Below are 20,581 nucleotides of genomic sequence, written 5' to 3'. Positions count from 1 at the left end.
TCTGTGACATGTATATTTGATACACTTACCATAAGTTATTTTATTTTATATTAATTTAGCTGTTAATGATTATAATATTCTACAAATATCATAAATTAATCAGATTTTTTTAGAGTTCCTCCATATTAATTTCTAACTGTTACTGTTGTTTAAATACCTCCAGTCATTCTGATCTATTTCTTCATGTAGGATTCAGGGCAGCCTATACCAGTGGTGGTTGAGAGCTGCATTCGATACATCAATCTGTACGGTAGGTTTCAAGTTCTCTCCATCACAAAGAGATTAAAGTGCAGTTTCTGCACTATAGTTTAATTTTCCATCTTTTTTTGCATTTTATGAAATATATGTGCATTCACTTGAAGTGTGTTCACTATATCACCCCCACCCAAATATATAATGAGCTCAAAGGCGTTTAATCTTTACCTGAGTAGGTCATTTGACTGAGGTGGATACAATGAGTTATGTTTTCATTTATCATAAAGGTAATCACAAAAACGTCATAAAATATTTTTGGGGAAAAATGAAAATCGATTGTTTATATTTTGACCAAAGTTGTTCTGTTGCTTGTTTGCAAGCTTGTTTGTTTACCAAGTCTGTCCAAGCTAAAATTCTGCATGTCTCTTTAAAAATACATCTTTTTCTTATGTACATTTTATTATTGTTATATTTGTCCACATTTATTTGTAATTTAACAATACCTGTGCTATTTTTAAGTAGCATTGATATTGATACCTCCCTCTTTTCACCTTAACGGTTTTATCCATCCACAGGTCTTCAGCAACAAGGCATATTTCGGGTTCCAGGATCTCAGGTCGAAGTCAATGACATTAAGAATGCATTTGAAAGAGGTTTGTCCCCAGGTTGCCTCCATATCTCCCCTTGATCGATTTTAAATTGCGTTTTGCCCACCTGAAAAGCCACTGTAACTCTCACAGGACTCTAAAGTGCAATTAAGAGGGCTGCAAGCCGCTTGTACTGCGGTAATGGACATGTAAACCACCTAATACATAAAACATAGCTTCCTGAAATAATAATAAATGAGCAAGAATAATTGCATTATGGTGCTCTAATTTGAAGTATATATGAGATTGCATCTGAGCCCTATTAGATGAAAGTGGGTCCAATGAATGGGTAATTAGAGGATTAAGAGTTTGGTTCATCTGCAGGAGAAGATCCACTAGTGGACGATCAGACGGATCATGACATCAACTCTGTGGCAGGCGTCCTCAAGCTCTACTTCCGAGGGCTGGAAAACCCGCTTTTCCCCAAAGAACGTTTCCTCGACTTCATCTCCACCACCAGTTAGTCACATTACAGGAGAAACAATCTGAAATATCCAGTTGGTCATTAAAATTGTTTCAAATGCGGTCTGTTTATTTATCTATTTTCCCCAGAACTTGATTCTGGTGGTGAAAGAGCTCATCATCTCCAGCAGATAATTGTGACCCTACAGCGGCCTGTGATCATTGTCATGAGATACCTGTTTGCTTTTCTCAATCAGTAAGTTCCTCACACAGCAACAGCTAAAATAAGCGTTATTGTTACTGTTTTGCTAAATGCTGCCCTCTCTTCAAGTCTTTCCCAGTACAGTGACGAGAACATGATGGACCCCTACAATCTGGCTATCTGCTTCGGCCCCACGCTGATGCCCATACCAGACGACCAGGATCCCGTGGCTTGCCAAGCACACGTTAATGAGGTCATCAAGACGATCATTATCCACCACGAGGCCATCTTTCCGAGCCAGCGGGAGTTGGAAGGACCGGTCTATGAAAAATGCATGGCAGGAGGTGAAGAGTACTGGTAAGTGCACAAAAATTGAGCATCTTAAAGCCCAAACACGTGCAACAGGTTAAACATTAGATTCTCAAGAATACCAGATCTAATTCTTTGTTTAAAACGTAGAGACACATAAACAAAACCATGTTGTCAAAAACAAACAAGTTGTGAATTGAAATCTGATCTTAATTTAAAGACAGAAAAAGTAACATTTGGTTGTTACAGAACACAGTTATGTGTCAGGCAAATTTGTTGAATTTACATCTCAGTTTACCTGCAAATGTAGCTTAAATCTGCAGATCAGATTTCACTGTAGTTCATAGTAAAGGAACGTATCTGCTTGAAATCTAACTATTAAAGCCCTAAAAGCTTAGAATAATGTATTTTTTTACATGTGTGGGACTTTTTTCTATTTTTTTTCCTGATTCTTTGCATTTCGTTTTGTTTGTGTAGTGAAAGCCCTCACAGTGAGCCAGGAGCTCTTGATGAGATCGACAACGGGACCGGGCCAAACACAAGTGATGAAGGTCAGATACAGGCGCAATCGATGCACTGTCAAGATCCCAGCTGTGGCATTTCCAGCTTACTGTGAAAATAATGAGATTTGTTTTATATATAGAACTCTTTCATGTGTTGACTCCTGCAGAGTTTGAGCCAATTGAGGCCATTGCCAAGTTTGACTACGTGGGGCGAAGTTCGAGGGAGCTGTCCTTTAAGAAGGGAGCGTCTCTGCTGCTGTACATGAGAGCGTCTGAGGATTGGTGGGAGGGCCGGCACAACGGTGTGGATGGGCTGATCCCGCATCAATACATTGTAGTGCAAGACATGTAAGCTTGATTTATTGGTTTTATGGTGTAAAAGGATGATCTGAAAAAAATGACAACATTCAGGTGCATCTAGATAAATGATTATCATGTAAAAATCTGTAACACATTTTATTAATGAAAGTTATTATTATTCAAGTGTTATTTTTATATATATAAATTTTGATTCTTATAGCCTACAGCTAAAGAAAATCCACAGAATGTTGCATAAGATGAACATTCTTATTCAATATATTTATTTTATTTATTTATTTCTTGAATGAATACATTACATTCTACATTGCCTACTCTTAGCATGTGAGCATGGACATCTGCTGAATTGTTAATTAGACCCTGGTTGTTTTAAGCCTTTTGCCCGTATGCACTGTTGGCTCTGGTGTCTCTTATCTCGCTGTTGAAAATACCCTACAGAGGTTTAATTCAGTGAAGCACATTGATAACATGCACATAAAAGCAGATATTGTAGCGTTTGGCAATGTGGACAAGTCACAAGTAAAAGGTTCGGATTGGATTCATTTATTGAGATGGACATGTGCAGATCAACATCTGTAGCAGCTTTATTTGTGAAGTGAAGTTTTATTTTTTGGAGATTCATGTTTGCAAACTTTTGTTTGATAGGGAAGTCTTGCATAAGAACCATCTCTGTCTCTGTGCATTTCTTACTTCTTTTCCAATTTTAGTTACAAAACAAATCAGCAGGAAAAATTTATAATTTGACAAGCCAGTGTTCAAATAGGGTTTCTTTCACTTCCAGCCATTTATTCTTGAAAACCAAAGCTTTATCTCCCAGCATGTAACTTAATCAAAGCTACATTATTGAGCAAATTGAATTAGGTTGTGTACATGATCAGTTCATTTGCATTGTGCAAATATAGACTCACTTTGAAGATTAAATGCTTATGTTGGATTGTTATGAGTTCTCTAGGTGTTTCAAGACCCAGTAGTATTTAAAATGTAATAAGCAATGTGAAAACTTCACTAAAACAGAACATAATCATAAATATTTATTACTCACTTCATAGGGATGATGCTTTCTCAGACAGCATTCAGAGGACAGAAAGTGAGACCAGCAGTGGATCTCACTATGATGACAGGACGTCATCAAGAAATGAGCGTCAGTCTCCCTGTGACCATGCTGCTGAGAACCGTTTTGGACCTGTGTTAGGAAGGTGAGGTTTATTAGACGAGGTACCTTCACTTTCTAGAAAAGTCTGAAATTTGATTTCAGTATTTTCAGGATCTGAGAAAAACTAAATCAGAGTTGGGAAATATTTGTTGTTCCAGACTTATTATCTCTGTTGTTTTAATGTTGTTACATTCCTTCAATCATTCCTTCTTTCTGTCCTTCTTTTCTTAATTGTACCTTTCCATCATCATAAGCTTTTGTTCTTTCCTATGTTGTTTTTCCTCTTTTCCTCGTGTCTTTTTCTTCCTTCTTTGGTCATTGCACCCTTATTTTTGTTTCATCCTTTTCCTACATCTCTTTGTAGTGTCATTCTTATTTCCATTTCCTTCATTCTTTCCATCCTTCCTTCCTTGTTTTTTCCCCTCAGGTTACTTAAAGCCAGCCCACTTAAGAAGTATCTATCACAACTTTATAGTGGGCTTTACTGTATAATATGATAAAATGAACAAATTGGCCTGATAGTCCTCCAAACCTGCATCTTTGTGAAAGGCTGGAATTTTTATATGAAAGATGTATGGGAACTCCCAAGTAAAATACCATGAACAAATACATGATAAGTGAAAAAATTACATTCCTTGTAACGCAAAGAAGTTAATTTCTCTTCTTATAATCCCATTGTGTCAGGGTAAGAGTGCGATCAGACGGAGCCGCAGTTCCCCGCCACAGGAACAACGGTGCCGACAGCCTCAGCCCCACCAGGGCTGCTGACCAGCCGCCCAGGGTAATGCCGCGCCCCTGCAGCCCGCACAAGATAGCCGTCAGCAGGGCCCATGCCGACAGCCCGGAGAAGCGCCGCCTCACCACGTTCGGCAGCTCAGGCTCCATCAACCACCCCGACAGGAAAGCATTTGTTGAGAGTCACTCTCAACGATCATCACCGAGCACGGCACGGCACGGCAGTTTAGGGGACCATAAAGCTCTGGAGGCCGAGGCACTCGCGGAGGTGAGGGCTGCAACAAGTTATCGAAGTGCAGTTGAGTCAACTCACATTTTTTTGTTGTTGTGTTGTTAAGTGTGTTGCACATGTAATCCTTAGAGGCTTCTGAGAAATGCTTAACTGGATAATGCAAGTTGTAAGAAATCTCACATAAAGCTGTTTTCTCATGTGAAATTAAATATTAAACCACTGAAAGATAATTGTTGATTAAAGATAAGAATAATGTGATAAATTATGCCCAAGGATAAACATGGATGGATGGATGGATGGATGGATGGATGGATGGATGGATGGATGGATGGATGGATGGATGGATGGATGGATGGATGGATGGATGGATGGATGGATGGATGGATGGATGGATGGATGGATGGATGGATGGATATGTGAATGAATGGGTGGATGGATACATTAGAAATTGAGCTGTATACAAAATACTACATCTATTGACTTGCATTGTAGAATGCAGGAGGTTATGTGCTGGTGGTTAGCCATTTTCAAAAAAGTAGCTGTAGCAAATGTTTACATTTTGTATTATGGGATGTTTTTTAGAGGGAAGGTTAAATTGCAATACATTTAGTAAAAAGCATTCTATTATTTATATAAGTTTTATCTTTACTGTTAGCTTTGAAACACACTCAAGGTATGTTTTTGATGAGGAAATGACATTATTACATGATTTAAAACTCAAAAAAGTCAATAGTGCATAACACCCCTCTTTAGAAATAAAATTGAAATTTAGTTGCTTATTTTCTGGTTCATTGATTTTCATAAAATTAACATAGTTTTCTTCTTTTCTTTGTTAGGACATAGAGAAAACAATGAATACAGCTCTGCATGAATTGCGAGAGCTAGAGCGGCAGAATGTAGCCAAACATGCCCCCGATGTTGTCCTGGACACCCTGGAGCCCCTCAAGCACCCTGGTGCTGCCCAGGAAATGTCTGCCAGCCCCCTGCACACCATGGTGATCAGGGACCCGGATGCAGCCCAGCGACGTTGCAGCAGCAGCTCCTCCTCCGAGACCATGACCACTTTCAAACCAGCTCTGTCGTCACGTAGACCAAGCGCTCCTCTAAGGCCCCCGCCGGTCAGGCCTGTCCGACCAGCTCCAGTGATTGGACCTGGCCAGGTACCGCACCGCTCCAGCAGCTCCAGCTCTTCTGGTCTGGGCAGTCCAGGCATCACCCCCACTGAAAGGGTGTTTCCTAAAGCACCCTCCCCATCGCCGTCCACGTCCTCTTCATCCTCCGACAAACAGGGTAACATGTAGCTCCAATTTACCAGCTGTCAAGAACAATGTGGATAATGAATGATATCGGCACGGCCCTACAGGTCGTCTTTACATCAATAACAAACGACAACACCCATTTTGTCCAAATATTTCCCCACTAATCTTGTACAAGGTACGCTTGCTGTTTCTGGTTTCTTCTTATACCACCTGGAAGCAAGTAACTGTACTGTTTAACAGTGATTATATTACACAGAAATAGGAATTAAAACTATAAAAATTACTTAATAGACTCATACAAAGCTGGACTAAAGAGATGCACTGGAGAATATTTCTGTTTACTGAGATATGAAACGTCTCGCTGAAACAATATTGGATTACAAAGATGCTGTGAGCTTGTGCTTTGTGTCTGGTTTCCTGCTCCATTACCATGAAACACTTACGGGAATACTACACCACTTACCATGTAGACATCCAGACTGTGCTGGGGGTCTTATGTGTGAATAGTTCCTTCAGAACCACTTATGTTGATGGAGAGCGGTTAATGTTGAGAAAACTGTCCCACTTTGGAACAATATTGGAAGACAACATGACTGGGGGACGATATCCACTGCCTCAAGCTGCAGTTCTTCTGATGAACACAGAATGTTGGTTCTGTGGGAATTAAGCCTGTCGTATTTGCCTTGACAACAGCTTCAAAGCATAGAGCATTTGGAAATATACACAGTCAGATATATTGGTTACAATTTTCAAAAATCTGGGAAATGCTGCAGGCCCTGGTGGAACTCATGGCAGCACAAGGACTTGGCTGGCACTGACAGCCAACTAAAGCACAAATGTAACAAAATGGCTCCACCCACTGTTGTGATCCCAACTGGTGCTTTAGTTTAGGGATTCAGCAGCATCAGTACCATTCATCCACCTCATTGTGCCATTTTTTAAAAAATATCCTGATATTTGATAAATACAGTATTTTGCAAAAGTTTTCAAACCCCCGCACTTTTTCACATCATCATGTTACAGCCGCATACCACAACGTTGTGTGATTATTAGGGAGATTTTTTATTCTAATTTATTTGAATAAACCAACACAAAGTTATGCTTTATTTTAAAGTGGAAGGAAAAGTATACATGTTTTTCTGAATTGTATACAAATAAGAGTATGAAAAGTAAATTTGTTAAATTTTAAAGGGTTGATTGAGCACTTTAGCTTCAAGTCTTTTGCAATAAGTCTGTGCTTTCTTTGAACATTCTTCTTTGGAAAACATCCGACTCAATCGTTTCATCTGAGGATATATGAATGGTAAAGTTCAGGTTTTTGAGCTGATTCTAAATTGGATTTATAGCAAGACTTTGAATGGAGCATTCTATCACATGAAGATAGATTGGATATAGACAATTGCAATGTGGCTCTCCCTTTATGTTTAGGGTTATTGTGTTGCTCTAACATGAACATCTGTACCAGGCTAAGGTCCTTGAAGACAGTCATTTTCAGAATCCTGGACTTCAGGCCCTGCTGAACTTAATGTTTGATGTGTCTCTGCTTCAGCCCCCCTGATTAAAACTGATTAGATTACCACCTCAGCATGCCTCCATGTCCTGCAGAGGATTGTTAACCACCCATTCATTTAAGGCACATTTGCTACATCAGGAAAATATGAACTGAACTGTTCATTGTTCATTGTGATGCGTGGAGATACCTTTATTGCATTCATACCTTTTTCATGAGGGTTGAATATTTCAGTTTTGCTCTAACATAACCACAGGGCATACTGTGGATTTCTTCTTCTACCCCTTTTGAGACCAGATTTCTTAAGTGCAAGGCTAACAAATTGTCATGTTAACCTATTGGATCTTTGTTGCTACTCCAGAGTCACCATGGACCTCTTGGTTTAATGCTCCAGTTGCTTGGATTGCAGTTTCCAGCAAAGCAGTTCAAAGCTTGGGATTTGTTTTTATAGCCTTGACCTAATCAGTTTTGTAATCTGCTGTGTTCCTTGGTCTTCTTGATGCTGCTTGTCTGTTATATTTTAATAGAAAAATTTATTTTGTGCTAAGTTTAAATAACACACAGGTTGACTATTTTCTAAATTGATGATTCTGAAAGTAGTTCGTTGCACTGGATATTATTTTGGGGTGTCAGAGTAAAAGGAACAGAATAGAAAAATACACACTTTTCCGTGTTGGTTATTTATATCATATTCCAACTAATTACACAAATTTGTGGTTTCAATGTGTCAAAAAAAAAATTCAGGGGGTTAAAATTGCTTTTGTAGTGGACATTATAGTGGGTTTTGTATGTGTCTTTGTTTTAAAGAAGACCAAAATTTAACATCTCATTTTTACTGCTTTTTCATTCTTCATCTGTCACTTTCAGAAATGTCCAGGGGGTGGCAGTATAGACCAAGTTATAATGGTGCACAAGACATGGACCGTTAGCATTACATTCTAGCTTTCATGATCATTTCTGTAACAAAAAGGATTAAGTAAAGTTTACTTTGATTCAATAAACAATATCCTTATCTCTTTTTACCACATTATTAGCTGTGTTACCTCTAAAATAAGTAAGACACTTGCACAATTCAGTTGAATGACGCACTAATAAACTACATGGAGCTGAGCTGTTTGTAGGTTCTGTGTCTCCAACCTGAAGCTGCACTAGAAACTAGCTTGTCCAGGTTGTATTGGGTCTTTGCAGGCTGTTACTGTTGCTTTCTCTTGATGACATGTGTTACCCCCTCCTCCAGAGGGTTGATCAACATCTCTTTAAAGTGTAAAAGGTACATACGATGGGACGACTTAACACCTACTGCTAAATATTGCTTGTAAATATAACATTGTATCATAGGAACAGGATATATACAGTATATATGTATTATGTGTAATGTGTAGATTTTTGTAATTCTTATCCTTGCACAGAGATTACCTGAACAATAAACTGAAAAAGTCTCAAACATTGAGCAAGGCTCCATGTTGTTCTTAACATCATGTTTAGCTTCTCTGTGTGTTATTGATTTGAAAGATACATTTGTTATTCCCTGTTAATACAACACAATTCATATGCTTTAAATTAAAATGACATTTTAGTGCCACCTGCCGACCAAAATAAAAACTGAACTCGCATGCATTTTCTGCAATTTGTAGGTTTTGTGTTTATAATAATTATCAATTAATCATTATTTAAGATTTGTTGCTGTACAACTTATTTCACATGGCTGCTGGATAGAGAGGCATTGTCAAAGTAAAACTTGTAACAAAATTAAGTTGATTTGATCAAGTATTGAAGAATCTTAAAGTTCCTAATTATATGAAGTGTGTTTTCCAGGCTTCCTACACAGTCTTCAAACCTCATCTAAAGTTTGAAATTTTCTTTTATCGCTTTCCAGGTCTTTCCAGGAAATGTATGGAAAGAGGAACATTCAGTTTTTCTTCGTGATTGATTTTCTAAAGAAAAAATGATATATTAAACATACTGCAATGTTCATTTAATGCAGTGATTTTAATTTTAGCATTTTACCCATTGGTATTTTGGTCCCTTAAAAATGGCAGCAATTAAAAATCAAAATGGCCATGCCATAGCTTTTTGGACTTTAGAACCTAAAATTTAGTCACCAGGTTTGGTTATAAAGTTGTGAAGCATTAAAACTGCATGTTTTTCTCCCAAGCAAAGTAAATATACAAAAGTTTATAAATCTGCATTTGGTATTTGACACTGCAATCCTTCCGCAAATACAAGAAGTACAAATTTTGACTTAAAGCTGTTGTAAGCTGATCCAGATGCCCACTAAATTGTATGATTGTGCTAAATCAGTCTATGTGAAGACTCCTGATGCTTATTTATTTGTATTTGCTTTCCAGAAGCCTGGTGTGATTAAACCAAAAACGTATAAATTGAAGCTATGAGTATGCATTATGGAGACACATGCACCTGCTGTCTTGATTTTTTTCTTCTTTAAAATAGGCCAGTAAACCCCCAGAGGATCACAAGATTAATTTAAAAAAAACTGGAAATAAAACAGAAACAAAGTTATGTCAGCTGTTTTACTTCACATTAATTTTCCCCCCAGTACAGGACAAGCACAGTTAATTCCCAGTTTTTTTTAAAAAAACATGATGCAGGACTCATTTCCTGCAGCAGATGTGCAAAATCTTCATATGGGAAAGTTTCAGGCTTAACTGAACAAAACTTAGGTTAAAAAGAGAAGAACTGAAGAAAAATGTTTGATTAGGTTTTTACAATGTATTGCTTCAGTCATTGCCAGTGTGCTTCCATGCTCTTACTGGTCACTGTTTTGGAAATGTAATGTTGCAAACCTTTCAGCAGCGAATCAACCTCCGCTCTGAGGCAGTGTGGCTATGCAAACATGATACAATGAATGCTTTATGTTTGATTTCCTCTTCAAAACTAAAACTGGCAGGTGTTTCACTTTCCATAACCTTATCAGGAGTAGTTTAAAAGGCTTTTTGTTTGTTTGTTTCTGTTTTTTTTTTTGGTTTTTTTTTTTTGTCATGACCGGCCCCCAGGATCACCTTTAATTCAGTTAGGTTTGTTTATTGGGTTTTAAGTGAGAATATAACCAGATTAGCACTTGGAACCAGGCCTGAATGGCTCAGGGAAGAAGGAACAGGCTACTTGTACATAAGCAGCCGACTGTCCGGCTATCGCCTCTTTGTTCAAAAGGTTTTTTCATTAGTGCTGTGATATGATTAGTAAGGCCAGCAGGTTTGAAGCAGATATAAGGTGAGAACCATCAATCAATATCAGGAAACGGAATGGTGCTAGAGTTATGAAGATAAACATGTAAGTTTACATGTTTATTTGATCAGTTATTCTGGGAGCATATTATACTGTGTATATTTTACATTTTATGTACTATACATTTTATGTATATTTTACATCTTATGTAAAATAAGATGTAAAACTTATAAGTTACATCTTATGTAACTTATATGTAACATATAAGTTACATATACATGTAACTTATATGTTTACTTTGCATAAATATTCATACATCATGTTAAAACCACAAACAAAATAAGCTTTTCTAAAATATATTTGTGACAGAAAACACAAATTAGTTTTTTAAAAATTATATTCATAAACATCTGCGTAAGAGAGTAGTTATAAATATTTACTGTTTCAGACCAAAATCCTGTCTGGTTGTCAGGTGACAACTTTATATAAAGTACACATTGTCAGTAACATTGGTAGACAGATGTGTAACTGTGTGCTTCATGTTTTTGATCGTTCTCATGTGGCCATATGGAAAGACACCAGCTAGGCTTGGCAAATGTCTCCATCTGTTAACCACAGTTTATACATAAATACCAGCCTCTGAATGAAAAGTTGTTCTAGGAGACATGAAAGGGATACAGAAGGACCGATAAAGGTTAAGGCCACCTGAAAAAATGCATTAATAATTTTACTTACTTACATTGTTTAGGTTCCAACTGACACAGTTTGAATGCTGTATCATACTGGTACATTTTTAAAACCATAAGTAAATTGACTCAATCTTATTTACAAATCAAATATTACAAAGACATACTGATGTTTATATTATGAAGAGGGGAGAAATATTTGGAGACAACTTGTGTCCACAAATTTTCCTCAGTACAAAAAAATGGAGAAAAGGGGGAAGATCTGGCTGCCAGCTTCATTGCCTTAATGTCAATTTATATATAATTTTAAAACAATAACTAGAAGTGTTACTTTATTTTGTTGTGTATCCTCAAACAACTCAGCTCCAATACTCATTGAAAGCAGGTTTCAGGTCACAATAGATATTGAGATTAATGATCTCCTTGTACAAGATAGAACAAAAAAAAAAGAACACAAATTGTTTACACAAATAATTTGTCAAGGTTGCTTGCAGACTAATAGCTCCCATTATAAACTGAATCTCTCTGTTAGTGGTAGATTAGCTCTGAGGAAACATTTGTTTATTGCTGATGCATGTAATTTGCACATTTTCTTGGTACTCACTTGATTGATTGGGGTCCATTAAAAGTATCAATTTACCTTTTGATATAACTTTTTCTGGCAATCTTTTTATGCAATTAACTGGCAAGATTCTTGTCAGAACTCAGCTTGCAGTTTTAGGTTGTTGAACTGTAACACGCACTGATATAGCTTGTTTTCAAATATATTATTATATTAATGAATGTCAAGCTCTGTATCTAAGATTTTGGTCTTAGATACAGAGCCTGACATTAATATATTTGAAAGCAGGTTGCAAATAGTTTATTGCAAATAAACTATTTATTTATTTCTGGTTTCCTTTAAAATCTCAAAGCATGGAAGGCTTATTTTTTTCTAAAAGCACAAGAGTGACAAACTGCTAAAATGTCTAATGAAGATATTTGACACCAAATTCTTATTAATTCATCTTCTTAAATTTTTTCTTATATGGTAGGAGGAAAAAACTTCTTGAAACTGTATTAAAATTAACCTCCATTATAAACTGCATATCCACATATTACTTAATTCAAGCCAATTTTTTCTCAATGTTATCATCATTGTTATATTAGACACTCTTATACAACATTATACATAAATCTACAATTTAGAACAACCAGGAACAAACAAAAACCACAACCTCTCCAAATTCTCTCAGAATACATGACTAAGGCCCCATTTGGTGGCATCATCTCATTAAGACTGCGCTGCTGCTACCACATTTCTTCACACAGCATCCAGGATCCATAAGTGCTGCTATCAAAGTTATCAATCACCATAATCTCATCACTAATGGTTTGTGCATTCTTGAAATGACATTTTGCATTAGCGCCCTGTTTTCTTTACGGCCCCCACAATACCTCTTCAAAACCTTGCATAGACCATTCATGATCTGTCCCACTTTTATTGTGGTGAGGTGAAATTTAATACGTTATGCTTCTTACTTTAGCTGTTCCTTTCTCTATATTTTGCAGAAAAAAATGCAATCACTCCTATGTATTAATGAACAGTTATGTTTTTTAGGTCCACATTTTTATATATGTTTTAATTGAATTGAAATGTATTAGTACTCATATTTCTATATTGGTCTGATGTAATATTCTAATCAAAAATATGTTTTCATTAGCTATAAGTGGAAAATCATCATAATATTTAACAGAATTAAAGGAAACATCAGTCTGTGTATGATTAACATATTTAATTTATTTCACTTAGTTAACTGATGTACTGAGATAAATGTACTTTTCTGTGATACTCTAATTTAGCAAACAGTTTATATGGCACATTGTCACTTTTATGCACAACTAAAAAATGTCAGTGATAATGGAACACTTTTTAAAATATCCAAATAGGTACAACACATTTTGCTCTTAGTCATTTGCAAAGTTAAATTGTAGCCAAAGAGCTTGTTGTTCTCACACAGCTTTATTTTTGTAATGTCAAAATTGTTTCAGGCATTGTGACAGTCTACTTCCCTCGGCCCTAACAACTAATTTCCGAACCTAACCTCACTTGGCCCTCACCAATCCCAACAGGCTGTCTCTTTCGCTTTGTTCTAGTTTCCGATACAATCGAGTCACCACTTTATTCTTCTCTTTTAAACTGAGAAACTGCAACGACTGTTCCCAGCTGAAAAACCCTATCGCTAGTGATGGGTCAGCTCAGTTGGCTTTATCAGACTCTGTTCAGATCATTTAAGTGGTTTTCACTGTCAAGTCAGTGTGTAGGAGTTAACGAGGAGGAATAAATCATAATGAAACCACAATTCCAAAGAGAAATGAGAAAGATACAGTAATGCTGCAATATAATTTTTAAAAAATCCAAAAGAAAGTTTAAGTAAAGGGGGATTATTATCCATTGCAGTTAAATTGACAGTATTAGTATTCTAGTATTCAGAATTCAAATTAGATCCAAACCTGTTCGAGATAAGCAATATAAATGTCCGTCCATTCAGGCACAGTACAATGTGTGATATTTGAGCAGGAATTTTAACACTTTTGAAAATTTGAAGCTAACTCTTACAAAAGAAACTAGGGGAACAAGTACTGCGTATATTTGCTCCATACACATCTCCCATGTTTCTAACTCACAGGAGAGCAAAGAAGTATAGTGCATCGCTGGATGAAATGCTGGTTTTCATCTGAAGTTATTGAAGCAGTCTATGCTGGTAAGAGTTAAAATACCTTCATGATTCTCAAAGCCCATTCTGCTTTGATGTTGAGAGCCACAAAGTTGATGTTTTTCTAGTTATAAAATGTGAAATCAGGTGAATGTATTGCAATTGAACTTTACATCAGGGAACATTTTGCTTGAAGGAACCCAGACAAATTACAAGAGGCACAATGTACTAAAAACACCACATATCAAAAGAGAAAGAAGTGGTGAGATTAACAGTAAAGTGTTTGATTCTAAATCAAAATTTCCATCTTTATTTGCACAGCTCATATAGTTTGACAAAGTTAAGTGGGAAGTCAAATGCAGCATATTTTCAGATAATCTGCTAAAACTAGCTAAAGATACTAAAACAAAAAAAGTCAGCAAAACAGCAGAAATTGAAACCGGGAGAATCAATCCTGCCTCTGGCTTTTCTTACCCCTGCAGTGGGAGAGGTGTCTGTTTCCAATCAGCAGACCGTGGCAGGATAATTCCTGCTTTCCTTCGTTCAGGTTTTTGCCTGATTTTATCTGCTACAACCTGGAGGTGCTGAGGTACCTGACAAACATGGTAAGTTTTTCTGTTAAATAAATATGGCATTTCTCCAATACTATGACTAGGTTAACATTTTCAGGTACATGATGACTGGAGGCGCTGATCAACGTGCCAAAGTAACCTTTGCATGTCAAGGTGATTAGTTTCTCATTCAGTGAGACTCCAGTCTCAGGACACATCAGCAGTGGAACAAATGTGCTTAAGGAAAAATGCAGGCCATTTCTCTCCTGCAGAACGAGGGATATATTTGGATTCAAAGAAAGAAATCTTCCTGCAGGCTCTAACCCCAAAACTTTATTTTCAAGCTGTTTCTTGTCTGAAGACTTTGAAAAGTTATGGGCATGGTGAGAAATGTTGGCCAAGATTTGATATTGGACTGAGGAGTGCGCCAGAAAAATGCTCACCTTTAGATTAATAAGTTGTTTTTTTTTTTTTTCAAATTCTTTTTCTCGTCCAGTTCACTTTCCACTCTCCTGACAACCTTCAACATACAGCTGCTTCCCATAAACAAAACTCAGATGAAATCACTACATGCCACCTGACCTGATGAAAGGCAGCAGACCGATATGAAGAAAGCCACTTGTGGTGAACACAAAAGAACACTTACTACAGCTTTTAAAGAAATATCTTGCAAGTATTTTCAGTATTTATAAAACAGGTCAAGACAATTTAATGTTTCTCTGAAGATCTAGTTGTGGCATCATTAACATTAACAGCAGTAGCACCCAAACAGCTGAGCGTCACATTTCCATAAACTGCAGCAGAACTTGATCCAGACTACAGCTGTGCTTGAGCTATAAAATAGATTTTGACAAGGGTAGTTGCAAATGTATTTTTTTTTTTGTATAACTCCATATCATGATACCACAAACTAACGTATTTCATCCTGGTTACTTTCGAAAAAAAAAATCAACTGTCCGATCTGTAGTCTTATTCATAAAACTATATCTAAGAACTCAGGTTTATGTGGCTGGTAATGTTTGGTGTTAGATCGTATTAAAGTTAAATACTATTGAATACGATCACTACGGAGACGCCCATAACTGCTATTACAGATGCATGGCTTTTGGGTATGTCTCTAACAGCTTTGCAGATCTAGAGAATGGAAGTTCTGCATGTTCTTGTTTGGAAATTAGATTTTCAGTTGAATTTAGGTTTGAACTTTGACTGGGCCACTCTATCAAATGGATATGCTTAGATCTAAACCATACCATGGACCTTTGTCGTACTTCAAGTCTTTTGCAGCCTCTTGAAAGGTTTTCCTTCAGTGTTGCCTTGTCTTTACCTCCATTCATCTTCAAAGCTGACTTACTTTCCTGACTGTATGTTTCACCATGGGGATGATGTGTTCAGAGTGATAGTTTTCCTTTATCTGTCTTTGTGACAGTAGCACAAAGACAGTCATCTTTGTGCTACTTTGGTTTATGACATCCAATTAAACTAAAATACATTAACATGTAGCTGTAATGTGATAAAATGTCTGCAATGCACTGCGTGGTGCATATCTGTGATTAGTTTACCAGTGCTTCCTGATCAAATTCAAGATCATATTCATAAATTATTATTTTGATGAATCAGCATTTTTATGATTTATAAAGTGAAACTGTGGCATGTCTATTCATTGTGGTGTTTCCCACATATTAGATCTTTTTTTTTTCTGTTTGTTGTCAAAGTGTACACATTTGAATCAGCTGCAGGTTAAATTATCCCATACGTATATTTTAGTTTCGTAAAAGGAGGAAATAAGAAACATCTTTGAGGGAAAAAAAAGTTTTAATCTTCAATTTAAAGTGAGCTGTGTTGGTCATCCTGGAAACTATCAAAAGAACAAAATACAGCAGAAAATGAAAAACAACTTCCTGACAGATAAGACAGGAACAACTGAAATAAGCAGTGAGTGTTATAATGCTCAACACAAGCCATGTTTCCAGTATCTGAGACTTAATAAAGGTCCTGTCTATAATTGACATGGTATACCTATTTTTTAAAAGTTATTTTTCCACATATTTTTAGTCTGCCTTCTGGTATTTGTTTGTTCATTTGTTTGTTAATTGAGGATATAAAAAATAGACATGTTTCATCTTTAATTGTTTTCACCTTATCTGTTTGATATTTTGTAATATCTACTCAGTGTCATCAATTGGAGGGTGCTTTATGAATCTATATGTCTGTTTCTAACCTCTGGAAAATGCTATTTTATTTCTCTCACTTGTATGAAAGTGCTGTACTGATAAAGATGGACTTATGGATGTTTGGAAGAAAAACTGGACAATCTGAAGAGTAATGTTACCATAATGAGGCGTTATTAATATGTTGTCTTTCATTTCACAACCCAACAGAAGAACACAGAAATAGAAGGCATGAAGATGTAAAAGACATGGGAGACCACCTAGTTCCTAGTTGGAACTATATTTATCAGGTATTTATCATTATCATTACCCTGTTCTCTCTATAATATCTCCTATTTATTAAAATGAGTTCTTGTTCTTCTAGGACGCAGCTCACAAAATAGTTTATGGTCACCAAAGATTGTGATTTGACATGGATAGAGTTTCATATACCCTATGAGTCGTTTGAGTCTTTGCTAAATTAAACTGCTGAGAGCTTCCCTTGTATCAATTTCATGGATATCAACTTTCTGCGTGCGATATGAGATACAGATGTTGAGTGGCTTTCCCACATTTGAGATGCAGTGCGTCACATATGAAACAGTGAATCTGGAGATTATTTGTTTGCTTAGCCTCTGCTCTTCCTGTGGAACAGCGGTAGGCAGTCACAGAGGACGGTGCCATCAGGATGCAACAGTCTCATGGGTGAGAGAAGCCAAGGGTGGACGGATTGGACTTGTTTAGAGATCAGGAGATTCTGCATTCCTGACCTTATTAAAAGTTAAACTGTGAAAACATCAGCGTGAGTTAACTGCTTAGGGTGCTGAATCTTCAAATGAAAAAGCAATAAAAACAATCAGATAAAACATTGACAGGTGAAGTGGCTATCAGCAGTTCTTTATGATGGAGGCAAACGATGGATCTGGAACACGTGGCAAAGCAGATGAACAATCAGTGACTGTAGTTAAAAGGCTATAGTATGAAAATTGAAGAGGCTCCCACATGGACAAACACTATTATTACATAATGCCCCTTTTCAATAGCTTATCATTTATAAAAGGTGGTCCAAAAGCCACTAACCTTTAACTAAATAAAACATTTCAAAACTTTATATCATGTTATAATGATATTCTCTCATCAAAAACATACATGGAGTGTTACCTTGATTCTATCATCTTCTATCATCTATTTACCCAAAGCTCCTTCTTGGAGCTGCAGTCTCCAACCAACTGTCTCCTCACAGAGCATCCCCACTCAGCTCCTCCAGACTAGCAGCAGCAATTAGTAAACATCTGGTGGAATTGCAAGTGTACTGAGCTTATCATACAAGCTACTTTTCTTGAAATCTCGATGTTAGCCATAACATAAGGGCAGTGTAATTGTAGATAGTAATTAATTACATTTACTTGAGTAACTTTTTGGACAAAAATAGCTTTCTGGAGTAGTTTTACGCACATTTACTGATAAGTGGACACTTATCAGTAAATGTGCATTGGACACTCGGACACTCGGGTGAAGAGAGGTGCGGAGCTGTCCACTGACCACTACCTGGTGGTGAGTTGGCTCCGGTGGCGGGGGCGAAAGCCGGTCAGACCTGGCAGGCCCAAACGTGTTGTGAGGGTCTGCTGGGAACGTCTGGCGGAATCCCCTGTGAGACGGAGCTTTAACTCCCATCTCCGGCAAAACTTCGAACACGTCCCGGGGGAGGTGGGGGACATGGAGTCTGAGTGGACCGTGTTCCGTGCCTCCATTGTCGAGGCGGCCGATCGGAGCTGTGGCCGCAAGGTTGTCGGTGCCTGTCGCGGCGGCAACCCTCGAACCCGTTGGTGGACACCTTCGGTGAGGGATGCCGTCAGGCTGAAGAAGGAGTCCTATCGAGCCTTTTTGGCCTGTGGGACTCCGGAAGCAGCTGATGGGTACCGGCGGGCGAAGCGGCATGCGGCTCGGGCGGTTGCTGAGGCAAAAACTCGGGTGTGGGAGGAGTTTGGAGAGGCCATGGAGAAAGACTTCCGCACGGCTTCGAGGCGATTCTGGTCCACCATCCGGCGTCTCGGGGGGGGGAAGCGGTGCAGCACCAACACTGTTTATAGTGGGGATGGTGTGCTGCTGACCTCTACTCGGGACGTTGTGGGCCGGTGGGCAGAGTACTTCGAAGACCTCCTCAATCCCACCAACATGCCTTCCACTGAGGAAGCGGAGCCTGGGGACTCTGGGTTGGGCTCTCCAATCTCTGGGGGCGAGGTCGCCGAGGTGGTTAAAAAGCTCCGCGGTGGCAGGGCCCCGGGGGTGGATGAGATCCGCCCGGAGTTCCTTAAGGCTCTGGATGTTGTAGGGTTGTGTTGGTTGACGCGACTCTGCAATATCGCATGGACATCGGGGGCAGTTCCCCTGGATTGGCAGACTGGGGTGGTGGTCCCCCTGTTCAAAAAGGGGGACCGGAGGGTGTGCTCCAATTATAGAGGGGTCACACTCTTAAGCCTCCCTGGCAAGGTCTATTCAGGGGTCCTGGAGAGGAGGGTCCGTCGGATAGTCGAACCTCGGATTCAGGAAGAGCAGTGTGGTTTTCGTCCTGGTCGTGGAACACTGGACCAGCTCTACACCCTTAGCAGGGTCCTGGAGGGTGCATGGGAGTTCGCCCAACCAGTCTACATGTGTTTTGTGGACTTGGAGAAGGCGTTCGACCGTGTCCCTCGGGGAGCCCTGTGGGGGGTTCTCCGGGAGTATGGGGTACCGGGCCCTTTGATACGGGCTGTCAGGTCCCTGTATGACCGGTGTCAGAGTCTGGTCCGCATTGCCGGCAGTAAGTCAGACTCGTTTCCGGTGAGAGTTGGACTCCGCCAGGGCTGCCCTTTGTCACCGATTCTGTTCATCACTTTCATGGACAGAATTTCTAGGCGCAGCCAAGGTGTTGAGGGGATCCGATTTGGTGGCCTCAGGATCTCATCTCTGCTTTTCGCAGACGATGTGGTCCTTTTGGCTTCATCAGATCGTGATCTGCAGCTCTCGCTGGATCGGTTCGCAGCCGAGTGTGAAGCGGCCGGGATGGGGATCAGTGCCTCCAAATCCGAGGCCATGGTCTTGAGCCGGAAAAGGGTAGAGTGCCTTCTCCGGGTCAGGGGGGGTGTCCTGCCCCAAGTGGAGGAGTTTAAGTATCTCGGGATCTTGTTCACGAATGGGGGAAGAAGGGAGCGGGAGATCGACAGGCGGATTGGCGCAGCGTCTGCTGTCAAGCGGGCGCTGTACCGGTCCGTCATGGTGAAGAGAGAGCTGAGCCAAAAAGCGAAGCTCTCGATTTACCGGTCGATCTACGTTCCCACCCTCATCTATGGTCATGAGCTTTGGGTCATGACCGAAAGAACGAGATCGCGGATACAAGCGGCCGAAATGGGTTTTCTCCGTAGGGTGGCTGGGCTCTCCCTTAGAGATAGGGTGAGAAGCTCAGTCATCCGGGAGGGACTCAGAGTAGAGCCGCTGCTCCTTCACATCGAGAGGAGCCAGTTGAGGTGGCTTGGGCATCTGGTCAGGATGCCTCCTGGACGCCTCCCTGGTGAGGTGTTCCGGGCACGTCCCACCGGGAGGAGGCCCCGGGGAAGACCCAGGACACGCTGGAGGGACTATGTCTCTCGGCTGGCCTGGGAACGCCTCGGGATTCCCCCGGAGGAGCTGGAAGAAGTGGCTGGGGAGAGGGAAGTCTGGGCCTCCCTTCTGAAGCTGCTACCCCCGCGACCCGACCTCGGATAAGCGGAAGAAGATGGATGGATGGATGGATACTGATAAGTGTTGCTACTCATTTCAGTAAAATGTGTGAATACTCTACACATTGTGAGTAACAGACTTGTTTTAATAAAAT

General features: G+C 39.2%; 1 protein-coding gene across 4 annotated transcripts in view; it reads left to right on the top strand.

The window, feature by feature from the left end:
* LOC114135371 (SLIT-ROBO Rho GTPase-activating protein 3-like) overlaps positions 1 to 8,915 on the top strand; it is a 40,163-nt gene extending 31,248 nt beyond the window's left edge. For 2 of the 4 annotated variants that reach the window (XM_028002624.1, XM_028002622.1), the window contains exons 13-22: positions 190 to 250; positions 771 to 848; positions 1,167 to 1,301; positions 1,395 to 1,500; positions 1,576 to 1,803; positions 2,233 to 2,306; positions 2,426 to 2,606; positions 3,626 to 3,772; positions 4,414 to 4,732; positions 5,533 to 8,915. In XM_028002624.1, coding sequence (XP_027858425.1) covers positions 190 to 250; positions 771 to 848; positions 1,167 to 1,301; positions 1,395 to 1,500; positions 1,576 to 1,803; positions 2,233 to 2,306; positions 2,426 to 2,606; positions 3,626 to 3,772; positions 4,414 to 4,732; positions 5,533 to 5,997 — 1,794 coding nt within the window. In that variant the 3' untranslated portion in view covers positions 5,998 to 8,915. Of the gene's footprint in view, positions 1 to 189; positions 251 to 770; positions 849 to 1,166; positions 1,302 to 1,394; positions 1,501 to 1,575; positions 1,804 to 2,232; positions 2,307 to 2,425; positions 2,607 to 3,625; positions 3,773 to 4,413; positions 4,763 to 5,532 lie in introns of all 4 variants that reach the window. The other 2 variants (XM_028002623.1, XM_028002621.1) reach the window with 1 other exon arrangement.
* The last annotated feature ends 11,666 nt before the right edge of the window (positions 8,916 to 20,581 follow it).

This window comes from Xiphophorus couchianus, chromosome 20, assembly GCF_001444195.1.
Source record: "Xiphophorus couchianus chromosome 20, X_couchianus-1.0, whole genome shotgun sequence".
NCBI lineage: Eukaryota > Metazoa > Chordata > Actinopteri > Cyprinodontiformes > Poeciliidae > Xiphophorus > Xiphophorus couchianus.
Note: the sequence above shows the minus strand (reverse complement) of the source record. Positions and strands in the feature narration are given on the sequence as shown.